The sequence below is a fragment of the Diadema antillarum genome, unplaced genomic scaffold (assembly GCF_040938485.1).
Source record: "Diadema antillarum isolate AM-2024a unplaced genomic scaffold, OU_Dant_1.0 seq00001728_RagTag, whole genome shotgun sequence".
Taxonomy (NCBI): Eukaryota; Metazoa; Echinodermata; class Echinoidea; order Diadematoida; family Diadematidae; genus Diadema; species Diadema antillarum.
This window is the reverse complement of record NW_027272415.1, coordinates 40,451-60,710: the sequence shown is the minus strand read 5'-3', so window position 1 is coordinate 60,710 and position 20,260 is coordinate 40,451. Positions and strand designations below refer to the sequence as shown.

Genomic DNA, 20,260 nt, shown 5'->3' with positions numbered 1-20,260 from the left:
CTCACACTTTCCCCATCAGAGTTTACCCTTTAATTTCTCATACTGTACGTATAAAGTGATGGCCCGAGAAGCCAAGCTTTGAGAGTTAAAAATAAGAGAGATTCTGTCACAAAAGAGTATCATCTTTATGATGTCGACAAGCAGTAAGGATTATGTATTGTAGATTTTTCTGGTGTGCTTGCCATACTGAAGGCATGCCACCCGAGGAAGATACATTATCAAGTAAGCGCCTACAAGCACAGGCAAAAGTCACCTGTCAACATTTCGGGGATATCCGTGCATGTAAGGATCGAGAAGACGATCCTTCGTGATATGTGAAGCGATTCGTGAAATGTAGAAGTGCTTTAAAATTATATACATGAACGATTCTTGACTAAACATGAACTTGCTATCAGTTAATGTATTTGTGCTGCATCCGTGTTGATTGTTATCAAGCGTCTTAAAAATCACAGAACACTATAAAAATGTCTTTTGCTCTTTCGTATAGATGATATCTTGCCATTTTGTCAATATTAAGACTCTCAGCACTAATTAAATAAGATGAATAAAAGTTGACGATTATGGAAAAGAAGGGTGTAGGTCTATATGAAAGTTGCACAATACAGGTGAAAGATTTAGCAATAACGACACACTGATACCGTCAACATTATTTGTAATAAGATTGCCCAAAAGGCCTTTAATCAGCAAGCATATCACATAAATGCAGCTTACGTCATAATCGTTCGTCCCCCACAGTCCGTTCTGGCAGGGTTGGAACAGTATTACACACTAGGACATTAAAAGACGTCAAATTTGGCGTTGCCATTTTTCCACCAAACACTCTTGTTTTCATAATGTAAAAAAAAAGAGAAAAAAAAAACTCCAGTTCTCCCAAATAAAAAGTCAACGCAAATAACCATTACATGGTTAATGTAACTATAGTTCCAAGACCAGTAAGTCCTATTCAATAAATAAGCTTATAACATCGAGTTGTTAAAATGCTGGCGTTAGCATGATCTTTAAAAATTGTATTTCCAATTTACTCCATCTTCAGAAATATAACTTATATAATAACGATGAGGCGAATCATTTTAATAAACAAAGCTCGATTTTTATTTAATTATCATTGCTATCATAACTATTATTTTTATCATTACCAGTCATCAAAGTTGTTCACAGCTGCATCAAAAAAAAAAAAAAAAATCAGAAATCACTTTGTCTTCCATTATCCTGGAATCCAGCCTTAGATATCATTGATAACAAAATAATACATGCATGGGATTCAAAGAAATCCACATCTCTCGAAAAAAAAAAAATATCTATAAGTGTATAGATAGTGCGATAATTCCGGACTCTATTATACAATTTGAATTACAAGGCAAGCACATTTACTGCAACTGATTGACAAATTGCCCTACATCGACGTAAATATAAGCACTGCATTGATCAGTGTTTTAGTAGTAGCCATGATAAAAGAAATCATGGGCGTACATACTATCTTTAGCAGGATTCGAACCCTACGACCTCCTGATCTCCGGACAGGCGTCATCTCCACTCGACCACCGAGCTTCCGCCCGACAGCAATTGCCGGTTCTAATCCTTATCCTCGATGTAGTATAACTGATGTCAATCATTTGCGATAAAACGTCTCGATGGAAGAATTTCATGAATTTCAAAAAGCACATTAATTTGATTCTTATCATAAGAAAGGATTAAATGACACATAGGTATTGCGCATGCAATCTGTTGGGTACATACGAGAGAAAATAATTCCCTGCGTAACTGTCCACGATTGTTGATTAATCGAGATCATATAATCACAACGATCTAGAATAGATAATGATTATGGACAGTTACGCAGGAAATTTCTCTCATATATATTATGATGTATTATTAAGGTATTTTCTCCCTTTGTGTTTCTGATTTGTTTTCTTGTCTTGTACAGGTCTGCTCGGCATGACCTGAGCACGTACTCTTCATGTCTTCTCTCAGCTTATTCAATTTTCCTTATCATCTTTATCATATCACAGCGTGCCGGGTTTTGTTTTTGTTTTTGTTTTTTTGGTTTTTTTTTCGGAACGAGGGGTAGCGGCGACGCGCATGCACACTCTACATTTGAACAAGCAGGCTTGCAAGGAGACTCAGCATTAGGACCAGGCAAGAAGCCACTGTGATTGGTGCCTCGCTGTCTGTCGTCACTTCCGGTGGTGGCGCTGTGTATGGGATGGAACAGACGTGAGAGAATCACTATCAATGTGAGATGTGTATTATCAATGTGAGATGTGTATCAAAAGGTTTTCCCCGAACCTGGTTGTCCTTCAGGTGTTCTTCATTGTTCATCATTTTTAAGACACACACACACACACAAAGTGAAACACAATCTATGAAATATATATCATGAGTTTGCGGCTTAATTCTTGCATCTACCCCATATTTCTCAGTCAACTCCTACAAGTTTCAGATACAAATAAATATGAATAAATACAAATATATATATAACTGCTACTGCAGTGCAGGGTAATATTCGAGATTCCGAAGGTTTGTTATCCCAGAGGTTCGGCATTCTGAAACACACGATCGAATTCTGTGTTCCTATAGCTGTTCGTTTGACAAAACATGGAATAGGGATCGTTAATCCGAACATTTGTGGCGTTATTCCGTTGGTTAGTTATTCCCAATGTACGTTAGTCCGAAAATTAGATAAGGTTTGTTATTCCGAACGAACCTTCGGAATTCTCTAACCTTATTTTCTTTTCGGATGAACGAACCCTGGGAATGAGGATCCTTCAGAATAACGAAGTGTAATCGTAGTGGCACCGGCTGTCCGAATGCCAATACTGTGATGTGATCAATGGGCACCTACATTTTGATGAAAGGGATGCCCTCCCCATTTTCCACCTCCTCCCAGGTTAGAATTAATATAAACGCTAAGTAGATAAATGATGGAAATGGTATTACATGTAATTAGTTCATATTCCGTAATTCACATGTTCTCGCTCTCACCTGTCGTAACTTCGTCGTCATAGACCTCGTAGAGGGACAGGGTGCCGCTCACCGTGCTCGTAACCATCAGCATTGGTCTCCCGGTGGCACTTTCTGAAGCCGAAATGAATCTGGACATGATTTAAGAAATGAAGTGATAAAAGGGCTAGTTCATCGTTTGTATTCGCACACGAGGAAGAAAAAACCATAATTAAACCAGAAGACCTTTAGAGGAGGACAGATTATTCTACGATACTTAATCCTTTAGATGAAATCCACCCAAAAATAAACAAACTCCAAAAGGAAGAGAAAAGAATTCCCTACAGAACGTTGCCAAAATAGAATAAAAAATCGGAAAAATAAGATATACTATGACATTTTGCAATTTCACAATTTTTTTTCAACAAATAATTTCTTGACCAGTTCTTATGAGGGAGATGATGAAGTCACGCCCTTACAACTTTTCATGTATGTTATACATGAATTACAAAGAATAGCTTATACAAGTAAAAACATTATTCATATACCAAATATATCAGTCTTAACATTTTGTTCTTTTTTATTTTGGGTGGTTTTAAGGCAATTTTTACACCTATACAGCTGAAATATGAGATTTTTGTCATTTCCGTATATGAAATGAATAAAAGATTGTGACAGCATGACATCATTAACTTTCGGATTTGAATATTCATAACGACTGGTCTAGAAGGTTTTCCGGAAAAACAGACCGAAATTTCAGAATGTCATAACTTCCTTATTTCTCAACCGATTTTGATCATTTTTGCACCGTTCTGCAGGGGTTCCTTTCCTCTTTCTTACGAAATAATTGAGTAAAATATTGGAGTGGATTTCTTCTTTCAAATGCTTTATCCATTGTATTTGTCGCATGCCAGCGTCGCACTGCAGCCTAGACCACGTCGCATCACATATAGCCACCATAGGCCGCGTTGTCACTCACTTAAGATCTTCCGGGTCAAGATCGCCGAGGTTTCTGGAGTCGAGAAGTTCCTGGAACGTCTCTGTCCGACCGCCGGCGCGGTACACGCTTTCGAATGCCGGTTGGACCTCGCCGGTGGGAAAGCTGTAGATCAAAATGGCAGCCGTGCGATCGACGCCAATGAAAAGGACGCGACGGCCGTCGATCTCGCCGAGCTCAACAGACTCGCATTCGGGTCCCTACAGAAGAGGGAGCGGAAATGTTTGTCAGGTGGAGATGAACATTAGGGGTTATTCTCTAAATGAAGAGTTTGTTTGCAAAAACCGATAAGTCCATTTTGGAAGATTTTGAAGTACGGTCTCTGTTATAAAGTACAAAATAATACCTTTTAAATGATATATTGGTCACTACATAAAGGTACATTTTTGAAGTTATGGACAAAAGAAGCAAAAATGTCCTTATTATTCTCTTTATTTTTCTTGACCTTCAATCGCAAATATCTCCATTTGGCAAATATGGACTTATCGGGTTTTGCAAACAAACTCTTCATATTATTATGCATACACACACGAACACACATACAAATACTACGACACGATAATCAACATCACAACTGCATAAAGAAGCAAAACTAAAACTAATAAACCTATATTTTATGGCGCAGCCTAAAAAAAAAGATACGTTACTAGAAATCTGTTTGTGTGTTTTGCACTCTAAAGTTATTGTGTTAGATCAGTTTCCTCATATTCCATACTTTCACGTAAGTCCTTTAAACTATTACTAATGGACACGCATAGAAAAGTTAATTGATATACTATGTTGCAAACTATCAGCGAATAGACAAACTGAACGGGGATGGTTGCCATAGCAGGATAAATGTGATTTGGAATCTTTATTGAACACGTTACATGTACGACTACCAAATCATACTCATATCATTTGAAGGGGTGATTAGTTCAAAACGGGTGTTTAGTTCTTGTGTCTTGTGGGTCCGCTCAGGACGTATAGAGGAGAAAGATGGGGTGGGAAAAGGGGTAAAGACTTTAGAGAATTGTGGATTACCAGATTGTCCGACCGCTTGTCGAAGAGGGAGGCGGGGGTGTCTACATCCGCGTCATCTGGCTTAGTGTTCGTGTTGAAGACGTCGGGGTAATACTGGGCGATCGTTCGCTCGACCTCGTCACCACTATCGTAGACGAGACTCAAGTTGTCGGCGCGGAAGATGGAGAAGCCTCGAGCGCCGAAGAAGTAGAGCTTCTCGTACTTAGTAGGCTCGCTTTCACTGAGTCCATCGACAGTGCTGAATTCAAGGCGGCCTAGAAGAAGCACAAACACAAGTCATGGAGTAAGATTTTGTTTTATGTTGTCAACTTGATTAACAAAGAAGACTACTGGAGAGGACGGTCGTAGCCTCTTCTGCTCTTACGGGCGAGCAAGAGCTAATCACCATCGCTCGGTCACGTGGTCAGTGTTAATCCTCATCTGATTATCAATCCCTGATTGGCTGAAGGTACCATATTGGCGACAGTGGCAAACAGAATCATCATCATCATCACCACCACCACCACGACCACCAACATCATCACCGTCATCATCATCATCAAACAGGCGGTTATTTAGCTCTGCAGTTGGTCGAGTTAATTAATTGCTAATCCAAACGCAAGGCAAGCTAATTCATCAACAGTGACAATTGTTCGAAGTAACTTTGACACTAAAATACAACCCTGAAATTCCTGTGCACACTCGAACCCTTGAAAACAATTATCGTGCATACTTCGATCATTCCAGCAAAATTTTACATGAAAGTTTAACACAGGTTCATCGTGTCACACTATTTTTAAACAAACACTTGACAACTCGGCAACTGCTCTCACCAAGAATAGCGTTGTCACTGACATTAGCAATGAGATCAGCTCCGACGCCTGCAACGTAATCGTCTGGAAATGAAAAGAAAAAAAAATAAGCAAAAACGACGACTTTCATACGGAAAACAGAAACGTTTGATTTGACGTATGAAATCATTAAATGTGATAATACTTCTTCTATGTGCTTCTGTACCTGTTCAGGTCGTGGCTTATTTCACATTGTGATAATAAAGATAAAATACATCAAATTATTTATCGAACATCTTCTTCCAAATGTCGAACAATTTATGAATCTTGGCTTTTTCGACATTTGTTCCTTTTCTCTCTTGTCATTTCAATTCCCCCCTCTCCCTCCCTCCCTCTCTCTCCCTGCCCCTCCCTTTATCTATCTGTCTGTCTATCTATCTATCTATCTATCTATCTATCTATCTCTCTGTCTATCTATCTCTCTCTCTATCTATCTATCTATCTCTCTCTCTATCTATCTCTCTATCTATCTATCTATCTCTCTCTCTATCTATCTCTCTATCTCTCTATCTCTCTACCTCTCTCTATCTATCTATCTCTCTATCTATCTATCTATCTATCTATCTCTCTCTCTATCTATCTATCTCTCTCTCTATCTATCTATCTCTCTCTCTATCTCTCTATCTATCTCTCTATCTATCTCTCTATCTATCTATCTCTCTATCTCTCTATCTATCTATCTATCTATCTCTCTATCTATCTATCTATCTATCTATCTCTATATCTATCTATCTATCTATCTATCTCTATCTATCTATCTCTCTCTCTATCTATCTATCTATCTCTCTATCTATCTATCTATCTCTCTATCTATCTATATCTATCTATCTCTCTATCTATCTCTCTATCTATCTCTCTATCTATCTCTCTCTCTATCTATCTATCTATCTATCTATCTTTTTTCAACGTTTTCTCTTTGCTCGCATCAGATCGTGATATTCTCCCCTGTGGTTGGGTTCATTCTCCAGTTTATCATATAGCATCATATCATCATATTATTATATCAATAACAAAATATAAACATATCAACATTTGTAATCTTACCTTTTCATGGTCCCTTTATCTCTACCTTTAATACCTCCGTAAATTTCACACAGATGTTTTGCATTTCCTCATAACTATGCCACAATAGAAAATGTCTACCCTGTACCTGCTGAAAAGTCGTTTCCACGTTGGCTCTCGGCCCAGTCTTCAGAACCGAGCTCGTACTCGAAACTATCGCCCTCATTTGCCGTAATGATATATCCAACACCCTCTTCTTCAAAATACTTGATCCCATCCGGTTGGTAGAAGCTGAAAATATCGCTGTGACGGAAAAGTATGCCTGAAACAAAAACAAGCAAGCAGCCAAGCGGTGCTGTGAACATTAAATCATGTATCATGAATCAATTAAGCTGATGTCTTCCAAGGAAGAAAACATATCGAGCGCGTTGTTGGTTGTGTCTTGTGTCAAAATTAGCCACCAAACCAACACTGTACAGATTTTAGCGTGCTTGTTATTACTACCAGATGATATTCCGGATATTGAGGGAGACAAATTGAAGAAAATTCACACCTCAGACTTCACCCCTCTGCTTGATATTCTCTCGCTTTCAATATTCCGGATATTTTGATTATTCGTAAACAAGCAGAACAATAATTGTACCAATTTTGATGATATTCACAATGACAATGATTATGACAAAAACAACGATCACCTGATAATGACGCTACAAGAGTACGATGGCTTAACCCTAATCAGGCTGGGGGGGGGGGGGGCGGAATCCGCCCCCCCCCCCCCCGACGTTTCGCGCAATATCTTCGCAGCGCGATAAGCTCCCGCCGCGATGTTTCATGACTTTTTTCTTTCAAGTATCGCGCAACTTTTGAGACCAAAATTGTTGCGCCCGCGCGTACCGTTTTGACGCGACGCCCGTTCGAAAAAAATTTGTCAACCCCAAAATTGCTCCAAAACGTGATTTTGTGTACAAATCCAATGCAAATTGTGTTTTTTCAATTAATTCACATAAAAATTCATATCTTGACTTAGAATGGACGAAATTAATTTATTTTAGGATGATAAAGCTTCGAAAAATGTCTGTGACAAATTTTGGCCAAAAAACAAACAAAAACAAAAAATCGAAAAACAAGGAAATACATAAGAACTTCAAAAAAACAATCAAATACATAAGAAATTAATTTCGATACAGATTTTTTTTTATCCTATGTCTCAGGAGAATGATACAAGAAACATTTTTAAGAAGAAATTAGCTTAATTAGAGCATTAATAAGTGATTTAGAGCCCCAAACTGATTTTATGCATAAATTACAATAATTAATTAATATAAAATATAAGAAACATTTTTCGGAGAAAGCAACCATACATTTTGATAGTATACGTCGCGGGCGTCGCGTGTGCCGATTTTCGGCGCGATCACGCGTTCCATAGGCGAGATCTGAAGGGGGGGGCGGAATCCGCCCCCCCCCCCCCCCCCCCAGATATAGCATAGCCAAAAAAGCCCAGCCTGATTAGGGTTAAAAAAAAAATAGATATGGTGGGCGCGCTGTGGCATAGTGGATAGAGACAAAGACTCCCGACTCACAATCGGAGGACCCGAGTTCGAATCCCGCTCAATATGTTTTACCCACCATGTCCCTCTCGACCCAGGTGTATAAATGGGTACCTGATGGGTACCTGGCAACCCTAATGGCAGGGCCCTCTGGTAGAGCTATAGCAACACTGAAGAGGCTACCCTGGATGAATAAGATATTATTATTAGTAGTAATATTAGTAGTAGTAGTAGTATTTAGTATTATTGTCATTATTATTATTGTTATTATCATTATCATTTTTATTAATATTAATATTATTATTATTATTATTATTATTATTATTATTATTATTATTATTATTACTATTACTATTACATAAAATGAGTCTTTGAATGGTCGGTCAAGGGTCATACCATCATCTTTGTCACTCGCGTCCAGCTCGAGGGTCAACCAACTCTTCTCACCGAGTGGGAAAATGTCGACCACGTTGTCGTTCTCCAAGTCTATGACGGCGACAGCATTGTTTTCCTTCGACGGTAAAAACAAAGACAATTGAATTGAGTGGTATAACACATTATAAACATTATATGATAAAAGACTTCAGTGGCATATCGGACCAAAAAAAAATCGATTAAACAGACATGAATTTTTCAGGTTCGATGCAGTCATTGCTGGATAGGAAGACTACTACGTAACAGTTCATGAGACGTCATTTTGGACCACAATATAAAGAAAATATGTCGAGAATTTGACAAATTTCATTATTCGTGAAAGAGATATGTCAAGGGCTAATTCATCATGCCAGAAAAGTGAAAATCAGTAGAATTTTCTGTATCAATCTGTTGATATAGTTGCCAAAATGACGTCATCAAGTATGGCAATCTCCCTATTCAGAGATGACGACACCGAAACTCCAAATGGTCATAACTTTTGAATCGATTGGAAGATTGCGCAAACTTTCACACACACACACACACACACACACACCATCACACACATGACTTACCTGCAGTCCAATGTATGCCATTGTGTCGTTTGAGTTAAACGTGATGTATTCTGGTTCGAGATTTTGAGCAAACGTGTCGGAACCATTGTTGAGCTGTCCGCGATACGGATAGCGAACACCTCTCTCAACAAACTCGTCGGCTCTGTCGGTTATTAGATGATGATGGGAAGGAAATACCGGTAACCATGGAAATACGAAGTGAAAAGAGAGGAAAGGATAAAAACGAATATGAATAAACCCAAAACATTTCCATTACGCCAGGCTAGGTTTAGATAGTCAGCTCTCAAGTGTAAATCGCGGTACATCATGGCTTTGTAGGACTTGGCTGGGAATAAACAACAAAAGAACAACATGTTTTATGTTAAGCCATGCAGTGTCCCATCGGTAACTAATGTTGCGGAGATCAACCTTGATTCGTTTGGTGAGTATATCTTTTTTTTCAAGGAAGATGTATCAATGACTAACCAATCCTGGTCAGGATTATCAAAAGGAGCGAATTATACTAATCAAATCTTCGAGAAATTATGTTTACTTTGCTTAGGCTGAATGACAGAACTTGTGACACTTATACGTTCAGCCCGTCATGCACATAAAATAATATATCATTCTTCCATTGCTTCGTGCAAGGTGTAGGAAGAAACAAGACACTCTCTATAATTGTCACCCTTTTCATGACGCATGATGCTTATTTTTACTGGCACAATTTACCATTTGCAGATGAAACAAAAAAAAACAGCTTTAGTGCTTCAAAATAGTTCTAAAATGTGAGTCAGGGATAGAAACAACCAAAGTACAAATTTGAACCAGTATAATCGATGTTAAGTATTGTTAAATATACAAAATGTGAACAACAGTTATAATAAAAAATGTTTCAAGACTAAACCATCTACAGTAAATGGTTTAATGAGAAATATAGTGATATCTCCTTGTATTTTGGACTTTATTGCAAAAATTTCATATGGTAGGATGTTTTGTGATACAACTGACCTACACATATGCATCAGATGTGATATCTTGAACATTTTTTAAATCAGTGCTCCCAAAGGTAATCAGGACCTTTAACCCGTTGAGGACAGGCTGATTTTGCTACAATAACACGCATTCCCATAGACACCTGCCCGAATATACTCGGGACTCGTCTTCACACTTGCCAAAACTCTTTGTGTGTATCAATTTTGTTGATTTTTCTGAAGCCTTCTGCTGTACGATATCTTTCAAATCAATCAATACCTTGCTTGTGACTATACAGAGATAAAATTGCCAAATGATTTACTTGTTATACTTTTAAAACGTAAGATACTGAGTTGGTTTTCCAACTAACCTCTCATTGAATTCACTGAAGTTCAGGTGTGTTACAGAGTACACGATATCAGCAGCAGACGAATTAATTAGCCGCACGATTGACACCGAACCTTCGGGATTAATGAATTCCGTTTCATCTGCGTTCTGCGCAGCCTCGCCTTCGTTGGCAACCACAATGGTCTGACAGTCGTGAGAGAAGTGAAGCATGTCTGGTTTGCTGCCCACTACGACAATTTCGGACAACGAGGAAGAAAAGTAACTACCAGTATATCTGTATCACACTGAGGCTCAGTTTGATGATAAGTTGATGTAATAAAAAGAGTTCCACAATCCTATAATTAAGATGTTTGCTCTCTGTTGCTCTTCTTATTGAGTCTTGTGTTCCTGGATGGTAATATGAAGGGTTGACACAGTACCATCGTGGCGGCAAACTTTGAATTGCCACATTGGCTGATTTTACAATTTTGCTCGACTGAAATGTGAAAAATGAATAAAAACATGAATTGTTGGCTTCCACAATGAATCATCCCCGTGATCACTTTAGAGCACATTCTCTCACCAACTACAACGAAATAATACAGAAGTTTTGTATTGTGGCAGCCATTTTGGCGGCCATCTTGAATATCTCATAACCTCCAAGGATGGAAGAGACACGTCGCCCACATTTGGTTTCGACGTCCTTGAGACAGAGCGAAACAATTAAACAGCAACCAAAAACAAACAAACAAACACACATTGAGTGAACGGCAAAACAAGGTTTGGCCAAAATTTTGATTTTAGTAGGCCTACTCAGACTATGTATAATATTATCATTTCCTCCATCGTGTTCAACGGCTCGATTGAACGTAAATAAAATTATACATGTGTAAGTATAAGAACAACTGGAAAACTTAATTTAAGGTGATTTTGATGGGAAAAATATAGTGAATTAGCTATTCGGAAACTGATATCCTTACCATTATCTCTTTCGCGTTCTATGGATCTTTTAATCCTTTGGAGTACCAGGAAGGTGGAACTCTTTCCACCTTCCTATGGGAGTACGTAGTGAAATACATTATCATGATGTAGGGCCTAATCAGATATTGCAACATTATTTTCTTGGAGGCATATTGTGCAGGAAATAGAAAGAGTATACTTATACGTCCCACTTGTTAAGATTCGAGTGGCAGAGCAAGGTAGCTGTAAACACAATGACACGGTGAAAGCAGGAGATGTTTTTGAATGAAGCCTGCGCCAGCTGCACTTTGCTAGTACAATAAAGCCTGGATATTAAACTCACCTGACACATCGAACAACTTTGTCCACGTGTCCTCGTTCTTGTCGTAGAGGGCGTAAACTTGCAAGGTGCCTATGTCCGTGGTTGCTTCTCCCTCGAGCACGAAGGCCACAAAGTCTCCGCATGTCTCGATGTCATTGCACGTATTATTTGTTTCCGTGCGATAGACGACTGAGGGCGCAGTCGCGTCTGACCAATCAGTGATGTGGATGAAGTTGTTGCCTGGCAACGAGAATCAAAGGAGATTGATGTGATGTATCATCCCACCAGTCCCTATTGTCGAGTTATTCTCCGCAGCAGCAGAAACTCGACGTTAAAAGACATGTGCGGTGCAAATTCATTTGATTTATTGTCCAATAAGGACATTCAGTTTTTACATGGTTTGACAATACAGATACATACATGTATAAGGATATACATAATATTCATACACATTTCGATAATACAATACAGAAAAGTAACATTTTAAGCGTTAATCAACTGAAATTTACTGCATGCTTGAATGTTAAATAATAACACAGAAAAGACGCACTGTCTATGCTGTTATATGATGGTACTATACACTATACAGCATTCTTAACAAGAGATCAATTGATATAAACACTGCTTATATGCCCTATCCTGTTCAAGCAGGCTTATATTAAATTAAACATAATATGTTTAATAATTCATGTTGACTTTTTTATTCATTAAACCATCAACATCTGCCACTCATATGGCGAAATGAATATCCAAATGCGTTCTATTATATTTCATTATTATAACTTTATTTTACTGTTTTCTTCAAATCACTTAAAAACGCCCACTAAGGAGTTTGTTCCCTAACAAATGTGGAGGTTATAGAAGTATTACGGACGCCATAATCATCATTATGAATTGTGTGGAAAAAGGTCATTGTGGGAATGCAAAGAAGATCACAAGCGATATGATACTTTTCCTTCCTCGTGTAACAACCATAAGGATAAATATCCTATTGCTTCACGTGTGAATATCATATTCAGCCTGCAACACTTGCAATCGTGTTCGCTTTCTCTTCAAAACAAAACCAGGAAGTAATGGTTCACGTTTTTCAGTTGTTAAGTCCAACTAAATAGGTAGTGTAGGTGTCGAGAAATATGTTGCACCAGTCTCGATTTTTACAAAAGGGTGAAAGAAAACTGAATTTGCTCAAACATCGCCACTTCTAGAAGTCTCTTCCATTGCGCTTGACGCATTCTAGAATAAATTGTCAGGTAAGCAGTATTGTAATCTATCGTAATATCTGAGTTGTCGGTTTGTCATTCAATGCATCAAGATGCGATATTAAAATGATATCAAGTTAGGAGGGCATTTTTGAGAGCTCACCGGCAGAGTACGCGAGTTTGTTGCTAGTGTCGTAGCCAGTCTGTTCGACAGCTGCCTCGTCGATCCCGTACACGCCATTGCCATCGTTGTCGTAGGCGTACGGAAGGTAGATCGTAGAGACCGGCCGCAGAGTCAGAGCGGAGAAAACAGCGGGCAAAAAGGCTAGCAGAAGGTATGGAAGTAATACAGCTGGTCGGGGAAGCATCGTTGCGCTTGTATTCACACGAATAGATCCTGATAGATATCAAAGTACCTACAGTATAATCGAAATCAGAAGGCAATTAGAAGAAATGTCACTACACGCCATGAAAACGTGGGCGGTATACGAGAGGAAGTCGGAAGGTGCAATAATTTATGGCGTATCAACTGTTGGTGTTGTAAAGGAAATAGATAATTAATATGTGGGACTGTTGACCAATTAATTAACAAATGCACGGAGAGGGAGGTATCATGTCATTGGTTTGTTCCTTGATGAACACTGGATAATTCCGTCCAGGATTGTTTGATAAAGGATGGATTAAGAAAAAAAGAAAGAAGAAAATCGTTGAAATGTGACTGAAACGGCAGCAAACCGTCGAGAGAGATTTTTCCTGTTTAATACTGTATAGATGTTAATAAGTTGTCCTTACATGTAGTCTGCGTTTAAACCGTTGTCTTCGATCTGATAGCAAAATGCCATTTAGAATTGATTTTCCATAAAGGCATGTTAACCTTTACTGTGCCAAGGACTTTGGAGAGTGTGTATACAATGCTATTGAATTCTCTTTGCCAATTGGCGGCAAGTAACTAAAAGAAAGGGTTAAAGGGGATGGCTATAGTAAATGATCAGTTTGAATCAGTGGGAATGCTGAGAGACGATTGTTCCAATCCATGTGGGATTAATTTAAGAGTACATTATGTATCTATTGTTGTGTGAAAATTATTTGCTTCAGAACGGTCTAATATTCAGGTAATGTGCAGATTAATCACCCCGTCACTGTACAGACATGCTAACCTGGAAACATTGAACTGCACATTACTTGAATATGAGATCATTCTGAAGCTAATAATTTTCACACAACAATAGATACATAATGTACTCTTAAATGAATCCCACAAGGATTGGAACAATCATCCCCCAGCATTCCCACTGATTCCCACTGATCAGTTACTAGCCATCCCCTTTAAGTATTGTAAGTGTGGTACCCTGTTGAAATGAAATAAAACCGTCTTATTTTTGCAAAATTGGCTGAACGGGCAATCCCCAGTTTCTTCATGCGGTATATGTAATTATCTTGTGATGGCAGGTGTATTCTATCTGAAGACAAAAATAATAAGAAGAACAACAGGTAGCTCGTCTGCTAGGTCTATCACACATGTATTATATGCTGAAACTGGAGATTCTAGGAGACACTCAATGACATAGCAGATATAAAGACTCTCAATTTTCAGTCAGAGGTCCCCGGTTCGAATGCAGTCAAGTGCCTATAAGTACTTGGATAAGACGTTTTTACCCACCATGTCCCTTTCAACCAAGGAGTGTGAATGGGTACCTGGTAAGGCAGTAAGGTAAGGACGGGGAGGTAAGACTCTCTCACCTCCCTGGTAAGGATAACAACAGGTCCTTGTGTTCAGTGTTTGAGCTGTGGCAATAACTGCAGAGCTACCCTGGACAAAGAAGACATTTTTGTATATGTAAATTGTAAGATATGAAAAAGGAAGGAAAATCGGTGCGTAAATAGCTTTGATATCATTATTCCTCTCACTGTCCGTCCATTTTCGGAAAAGTGCAAGAGTTGAAAAATTGGTCTCCACCGGGAATCGAACCCGGGTCTTTGGCATGGGACGCCAACGCCTTAAACATGTTAAACCACTCGGCCAAGGAGACGACGTGGTCGTCATAGCGGTTCAGGCAGACCCAAGCTCGATTACCCGACGGAAAAACCTTTCAGCTCTTATATAGATACATACATATATATATATATATATATACATATACATATATACATAGATATAGATAGACGGATAGATATAGATTATAGATATATAATAATCATAATAATAATATCATAATAAAGATAATAATAATATACATTCATTAGGTGCTTAGTGCGGATATTTGAAGGCGCACGGTTTACCGGAAAATTAAGATTTAATCCAAAATAATACAAACAATGAAAACAATACTAGCAATATCTAGGCCTATTACTTATAATTCTTACCATATGGTTCCATAAATGCCTATATTGTCGTTCACATTACCCGCAATATTTCGAACTGACTATACAGCAGCCGTTCAGCTGTCGTCTTTTATCATTTTTATAGCACAAAAATTTGGAATAAGCAGGCATTAATCAGCCGGAGCATCGCGTTACTTCAATCCAGGTTCGATTTTGTGAAAATATTGGATATGATGCAAATAATTTTGTAAGCGTTTTTATCAAGATATGGTTTCATGACGAGCTGCTAATCATGGAGGTACAGCGTAACTCTGGATAATGATAATGATAATGATAATGATAATGATAATGATAATGATAATGATAATAATAATGATGATGATAATGATGATGATAATGATGATGATAATGATAATGATAATGATAATGATAATGATGATGATAATGATGATGATAATGATGATGATGATGATAATGATGATGATAATGATAATGATGATAATGATAATGATAATGACGATGATAATGATAATGATAATGATGATGAATAACATTGAAATCGCGCTTAATACTGATGTTTCTAAGCGCATCAATCCGGAAAAAAGAGAAAAAAGTATACATAAAAGTAAAATACAGCATTATGTACATATCATAATACAACGACAGCTACAACAACAACAGAATTAAGATTGTGTAAACACATAGGTTATTAACAATGACTGCTCTTATAGATGCAGTGGATGCTGTAGTCTATGCCAATATGCAAAGAGACTCAAGCATTCGGCTCAGACAGGAAAACAGTTGGAATGCACTAGCATAACCACAGAATGCCCCATCATAATAATAATACCTCTTGATTATATTTACTCATCGTGATAAAATCCAAATGAAGACAGGCAGACAGACGGCTGTTTTTCATTTATTGTTATACACATACTTATATATTTATAGGCCCAACCACTGTTCAAACTTCTGCATACTGAGTATATCACAGTTACCCCGGCCTTTGCACCCAGTGGTAACACTAGAATAGCCAAATGATACGTATTATTACGGAATGTATCTCTCAACTCGGGTGGCTCGAGCGCCGGGTAATTCTAATCTTCAATTTTGAGATGGACTAATTATGATATTGATACTCTTTAAACTGGATGGATTGCTAGATCAGTAAAGGCGCGTTCACTCATGTTTTTGACACACTCTAAAAATTGCGGGGTTGGATTTTGCGGGGTCAAAATAATTTGACCCCTTTCGGGGTTGTTTCGTCTGATAAATTTTCGATCGATTCACTGGTGACCAGAAAAGACGGGGTTATTAAGACCCCGCAAATTCTCTGGTCGAATATTCGGATATTAATAAACAGGGTCACAATGCTTGCGAATCTAATTGCAATTAGAAAGTAACAAGATAATAAAAAGTACAAAATAAAGCGATTGTTTCATTCAGTAATTCAGAGAAGCAATATGTCAAAATTATGATTTTTCTTGGGACTATTTAATTTCGCGTTAGTCATGGAATTCTATATGCAGCGCGCGGTGATACATAATGTATGTGTGCTGCACGCACAGCCGGCCTACAGTACATCAACTGCGCGATGCGCGTCGAGGCCCCTCATGTATTTGTGGTTGGCCGGCCGGGTAGATGGGGCGCCGGTACCGGACACCTTTGGGCGGGCCATGGGGATGAGGCCTCGAGGATGTGTGATAAGAAGTGCAAAGCGAAAGGTAAGCCTGGAGCGAATCTTTCGGTTTTTTAATGACTACTATGTGTTTAGAAAAGCAATTATCCTCTTATATCTCTTTCTATGTCGTTCATTCACATTAACTGGCGTATAATGCATAGACCCCCTGTCTACATTATCATTTTTGCAACGTTGGTAATTCCAGGCTATTAAGACTCTATGGAAGTATAAGAGTATGAAACCGTAATATCATTAATACAATGGTAGGGCCTAATGTTAGACCCTACTCAAGCATATCTCGTGACCGAATTCTGATCGCGGTGACCGTATTCTGGGGGATTTTCAAAATGATATCTTTTGGGATTGAGATATTAACAATATGAAAATTGAGATTAAAGAAATTTGATATATTTCACATACGTTGCTGTAGATATGATGTATGTATGTATTATTTTAGTTCATAAAATATTGCAGAAAAGCTTAAGGACTGTAGGACCTTGTTGTTGCCAATACAGTGGCCCTATGGCTATGTTACTGGTCGAGGTGGGGATTCACGTTAATAGATTCATATTCATAAAGTGAGATAATGAGAAACCGCTTATGAAATATGAAACAGCACGTAATTTTAAGAAGGATTCAACGTTTATTTGATGAAAATTGGTTTTCAAACAGCTGAGATATCCAAAAAAGTGATGACAAGAAAAACGAAGGCCACGCCTTTTTTTAATCTCTTTGTTTCTCCTTGTTTTTGGAAATCTCGGCCATTTCAAAACCGATTATCTTCAAATAAACTTTTGATAGGGGCCTACTCCACAATTGCATGCTCTTTGACATCTCATAGAAGCGCTAGTCATACATAGAGTGGTCTCTGTAAATATCTCGCAAAACGTTAAAAGCTAAATCCTCGCCTCAATCTAGCCCGACCAGACGCTGTAAAGTACTGTACGCTGTGCAGTCGCTACCTACAGCGACTTGGCTTTGTATAGTTAACCTCAATCAGAACTGTTAAGACACACCCTTTAATAAATGACCGAATACTGGGGGTATTACCCCCCTAATGTGACTGACTCTAACATGTTATTGTTAGAGAACCCTGAATTTGAGATAGAACAATGACCTTTGTTATTTGTTCAATGTAGCCTACATAAATGACTTGTAATATGCAAGTAGGTCCTAATGTAGTTAGGCCTATACTACGTAGGATCAAGCTGTCTAACGTTTACGTAATAGGCCGAACATGGTAAAGTTAGATAAACAGTTTCGTGATCTAGCCCACTAGAAAAAACGGAATGCAGATCTCAAATTTTAGTCTTAATAAATAATAACTCATGTGAAAGTTCGGATGTTTATTGTTACAAATGTATTGTAGTAGTAGCGCCCCCTAGCGGTTTCACCCTAACCCCCCTGTCTACACCACGTATGTGGGGTCGTCATAGGCGCTTCATCGTCGTATGGAGAGCGCGGCCATTGTGCAATCCGTCGAGAGAGGGCTCACTTCAGCATTTACATTAAAAATACTTCGACTCGGTCTCCGTTCGAAACTACTCACTAACGGAAGATGATGACTCAATATCTGACGTCACTAAAAAAAGTTCAGAGTGGTTATCAAACATATTAAAACTAAAATCCAAAGGAGCAACACATACACAATCTCTCACAAAAAATCAGAACGTTCCTAGCTGGATATTCACTTCACAATGCTCGATGTTTCAACCATGTGTCGCTATCGTGCATGAGTCGGTCCCATGGGACACACAGACAGGATCGTAATTAGCATCAGATTTCAACACATTTTCTTGACTTTTTCATATCTTAAGTTGCAATTTTCTGTGAAATGTGACAGTCTTTTTGACATCATTTAGGACATTTCTGACAATTATCTGTGGTTTCTGTTCATCCTACAGTTTTTTTGTGAATCATTTATGCCCCTTGCATTTGACCTTGTGTTACTGCTCAGGGCTATTCGATTCACGCTTACGGCAAATCAAATAGATGGTCACCGCGCGCGGGCTCTGCTTCACACGCCCGACACGGGTTGTGTGCAGATATCATGCGGGCCCGCGGGGTATAGCGGAGCGGGGCTGGGCGCGGCCGGGCCGGGCCGGGCCGCGCCGGGCGCGGGTAGGCAGAGGGAGGATGGATCAAAGGAGTGTGTCAATATTCATTACACTACTTCCTGTATTGTGCTGCTGCCGTCATAAGCTTACAATCAATCAAACTTCCTTCAATTAAAAAAGACTGGATTGCACATGGCACTATACAAGACTGCACAACTCTGTATGCAAGTGAAATCTACTTTGAAATCATAACTTCATTATTGCCATGCTGTTATCATTATCATCACAATACAAGTGATATGTACCTGGTGGTACCACTACCAGTATCACTATCAAATTGAGACTGCAGACAATTTACAGGAAAGCAGAAAATACTGGTAGCTGTAATTTGATTAATTTGTTTATCAATAAATACAGTGCAATATAATTTCATCTGGCAAACGAGTACACCTAGTTCAAATTATTTGTTTGTTGCTGCACATTATATTGTACGTACATCTCAACAACTATGAACAGTTGAGTATGCTACAGATGTCATGTCATTTGATCCCATTGATTCTATGATTGTGTGGCAGAAGTATCTCAACAACATATGAACAGAGGACTATGCTACAAATATCATGAATATGTCATTTGAACCCATTGATTCTGTGATTGTTTGTGTGGTAGTAGTATCTCAACAACTTATCACAGATGGCTATGCTACAAATATCATGAATATGTCATTTGAACCAATTGATTCCATGATTGTTTGTGTGTGGTAGCAGTATCTCAACAACTTATGAACAGTTGACTATGCTACAAATATCATTTGAACCCATTGACTGTGATTGCTTGTGGTAGTACTTTTGTTCAACACTGGGTACCGGTACCCCACTATTTTCCTACCCCTATATAATATAGTGAACACCATCACCTTTCATTACTTTGGTCGCTGAATAAAAAGAAAAAAAAAACTTGACGAACTTTCATTGCATCAACTGCATGGTTTTGCAGCGCGAAAATCTGTACTTTCAACAAAGAACCAGGAAATTACATCTCTCTGTGCAACACTGTTAAAAAAAAAACAACAACAACAACAACATCACTATAGCAGTAGCCAATACCGGTACT

At 38.5% G+C, this 20,260-nt stretch overlaps 1 protein-coding gene across 1 annotated transcript; it reads right to left on the bottom strand.

Annotated features, from left to right (window-relative positions):
• Positions 1-459: 459 nt before the first annotated feature.
• On the bottom strand, positions 460-13,481 carry LOC139711904 (mesenchyme-specific cell surface glycoprotein-like). The gene is made up of 11 exons (XM_071623749.1): positions 13,251-13,481; positions 11,910-12,128; positions 10,650-10,854; positions 9,329-9,470; positions 8,736-8,850; positions 6,941-7,114; positions 5,773-5,835; positions 4,961-5,214; positions 3,920-4,137; positions 2,983-3,092; positions 460-2,192 (listed from the first exon to the last, which is right to left on the bottom strand). Exons 1-11 carry the CDS (start codon positions 13,453-13,455, stop codon positions 2,089-2,091), a joined length of 1,809 nt encoding a protein of 602 aa, XP_071479850.1. The 5' UTR covers positions 13,456-13,481; the 3' UTR covers positions 460-2,088.
• Between the last annotated feature and the right edge of the window lie 6,779 nt (positions 13,482-20,260).

Bases quoted from the DNA above. Each gene is read 5' to 3' on its own strand.
- LOC139711904 (XM_071623749.1), bottom strand. From the start codon at position 13,455: ATGCTTCCCCGACCAGCTGTATTACTTCCATACCTTCTGCTAGCCTTT. The intron at 12,129-13,250 runs GTGAGCTCTCAA...TCTCGTTGCCAG, and splicing joins CAAACTCGCGTACTCTGCCG to GCAACAACTTCATCCACATC. The intron at 9,471-10,649 runs GTTAGTTGGAAA...AATAACCGACAG, and splicing joins TTCAGTGAATTCAATGAGAG to AGCCGACGAGTTTGTTGAGA.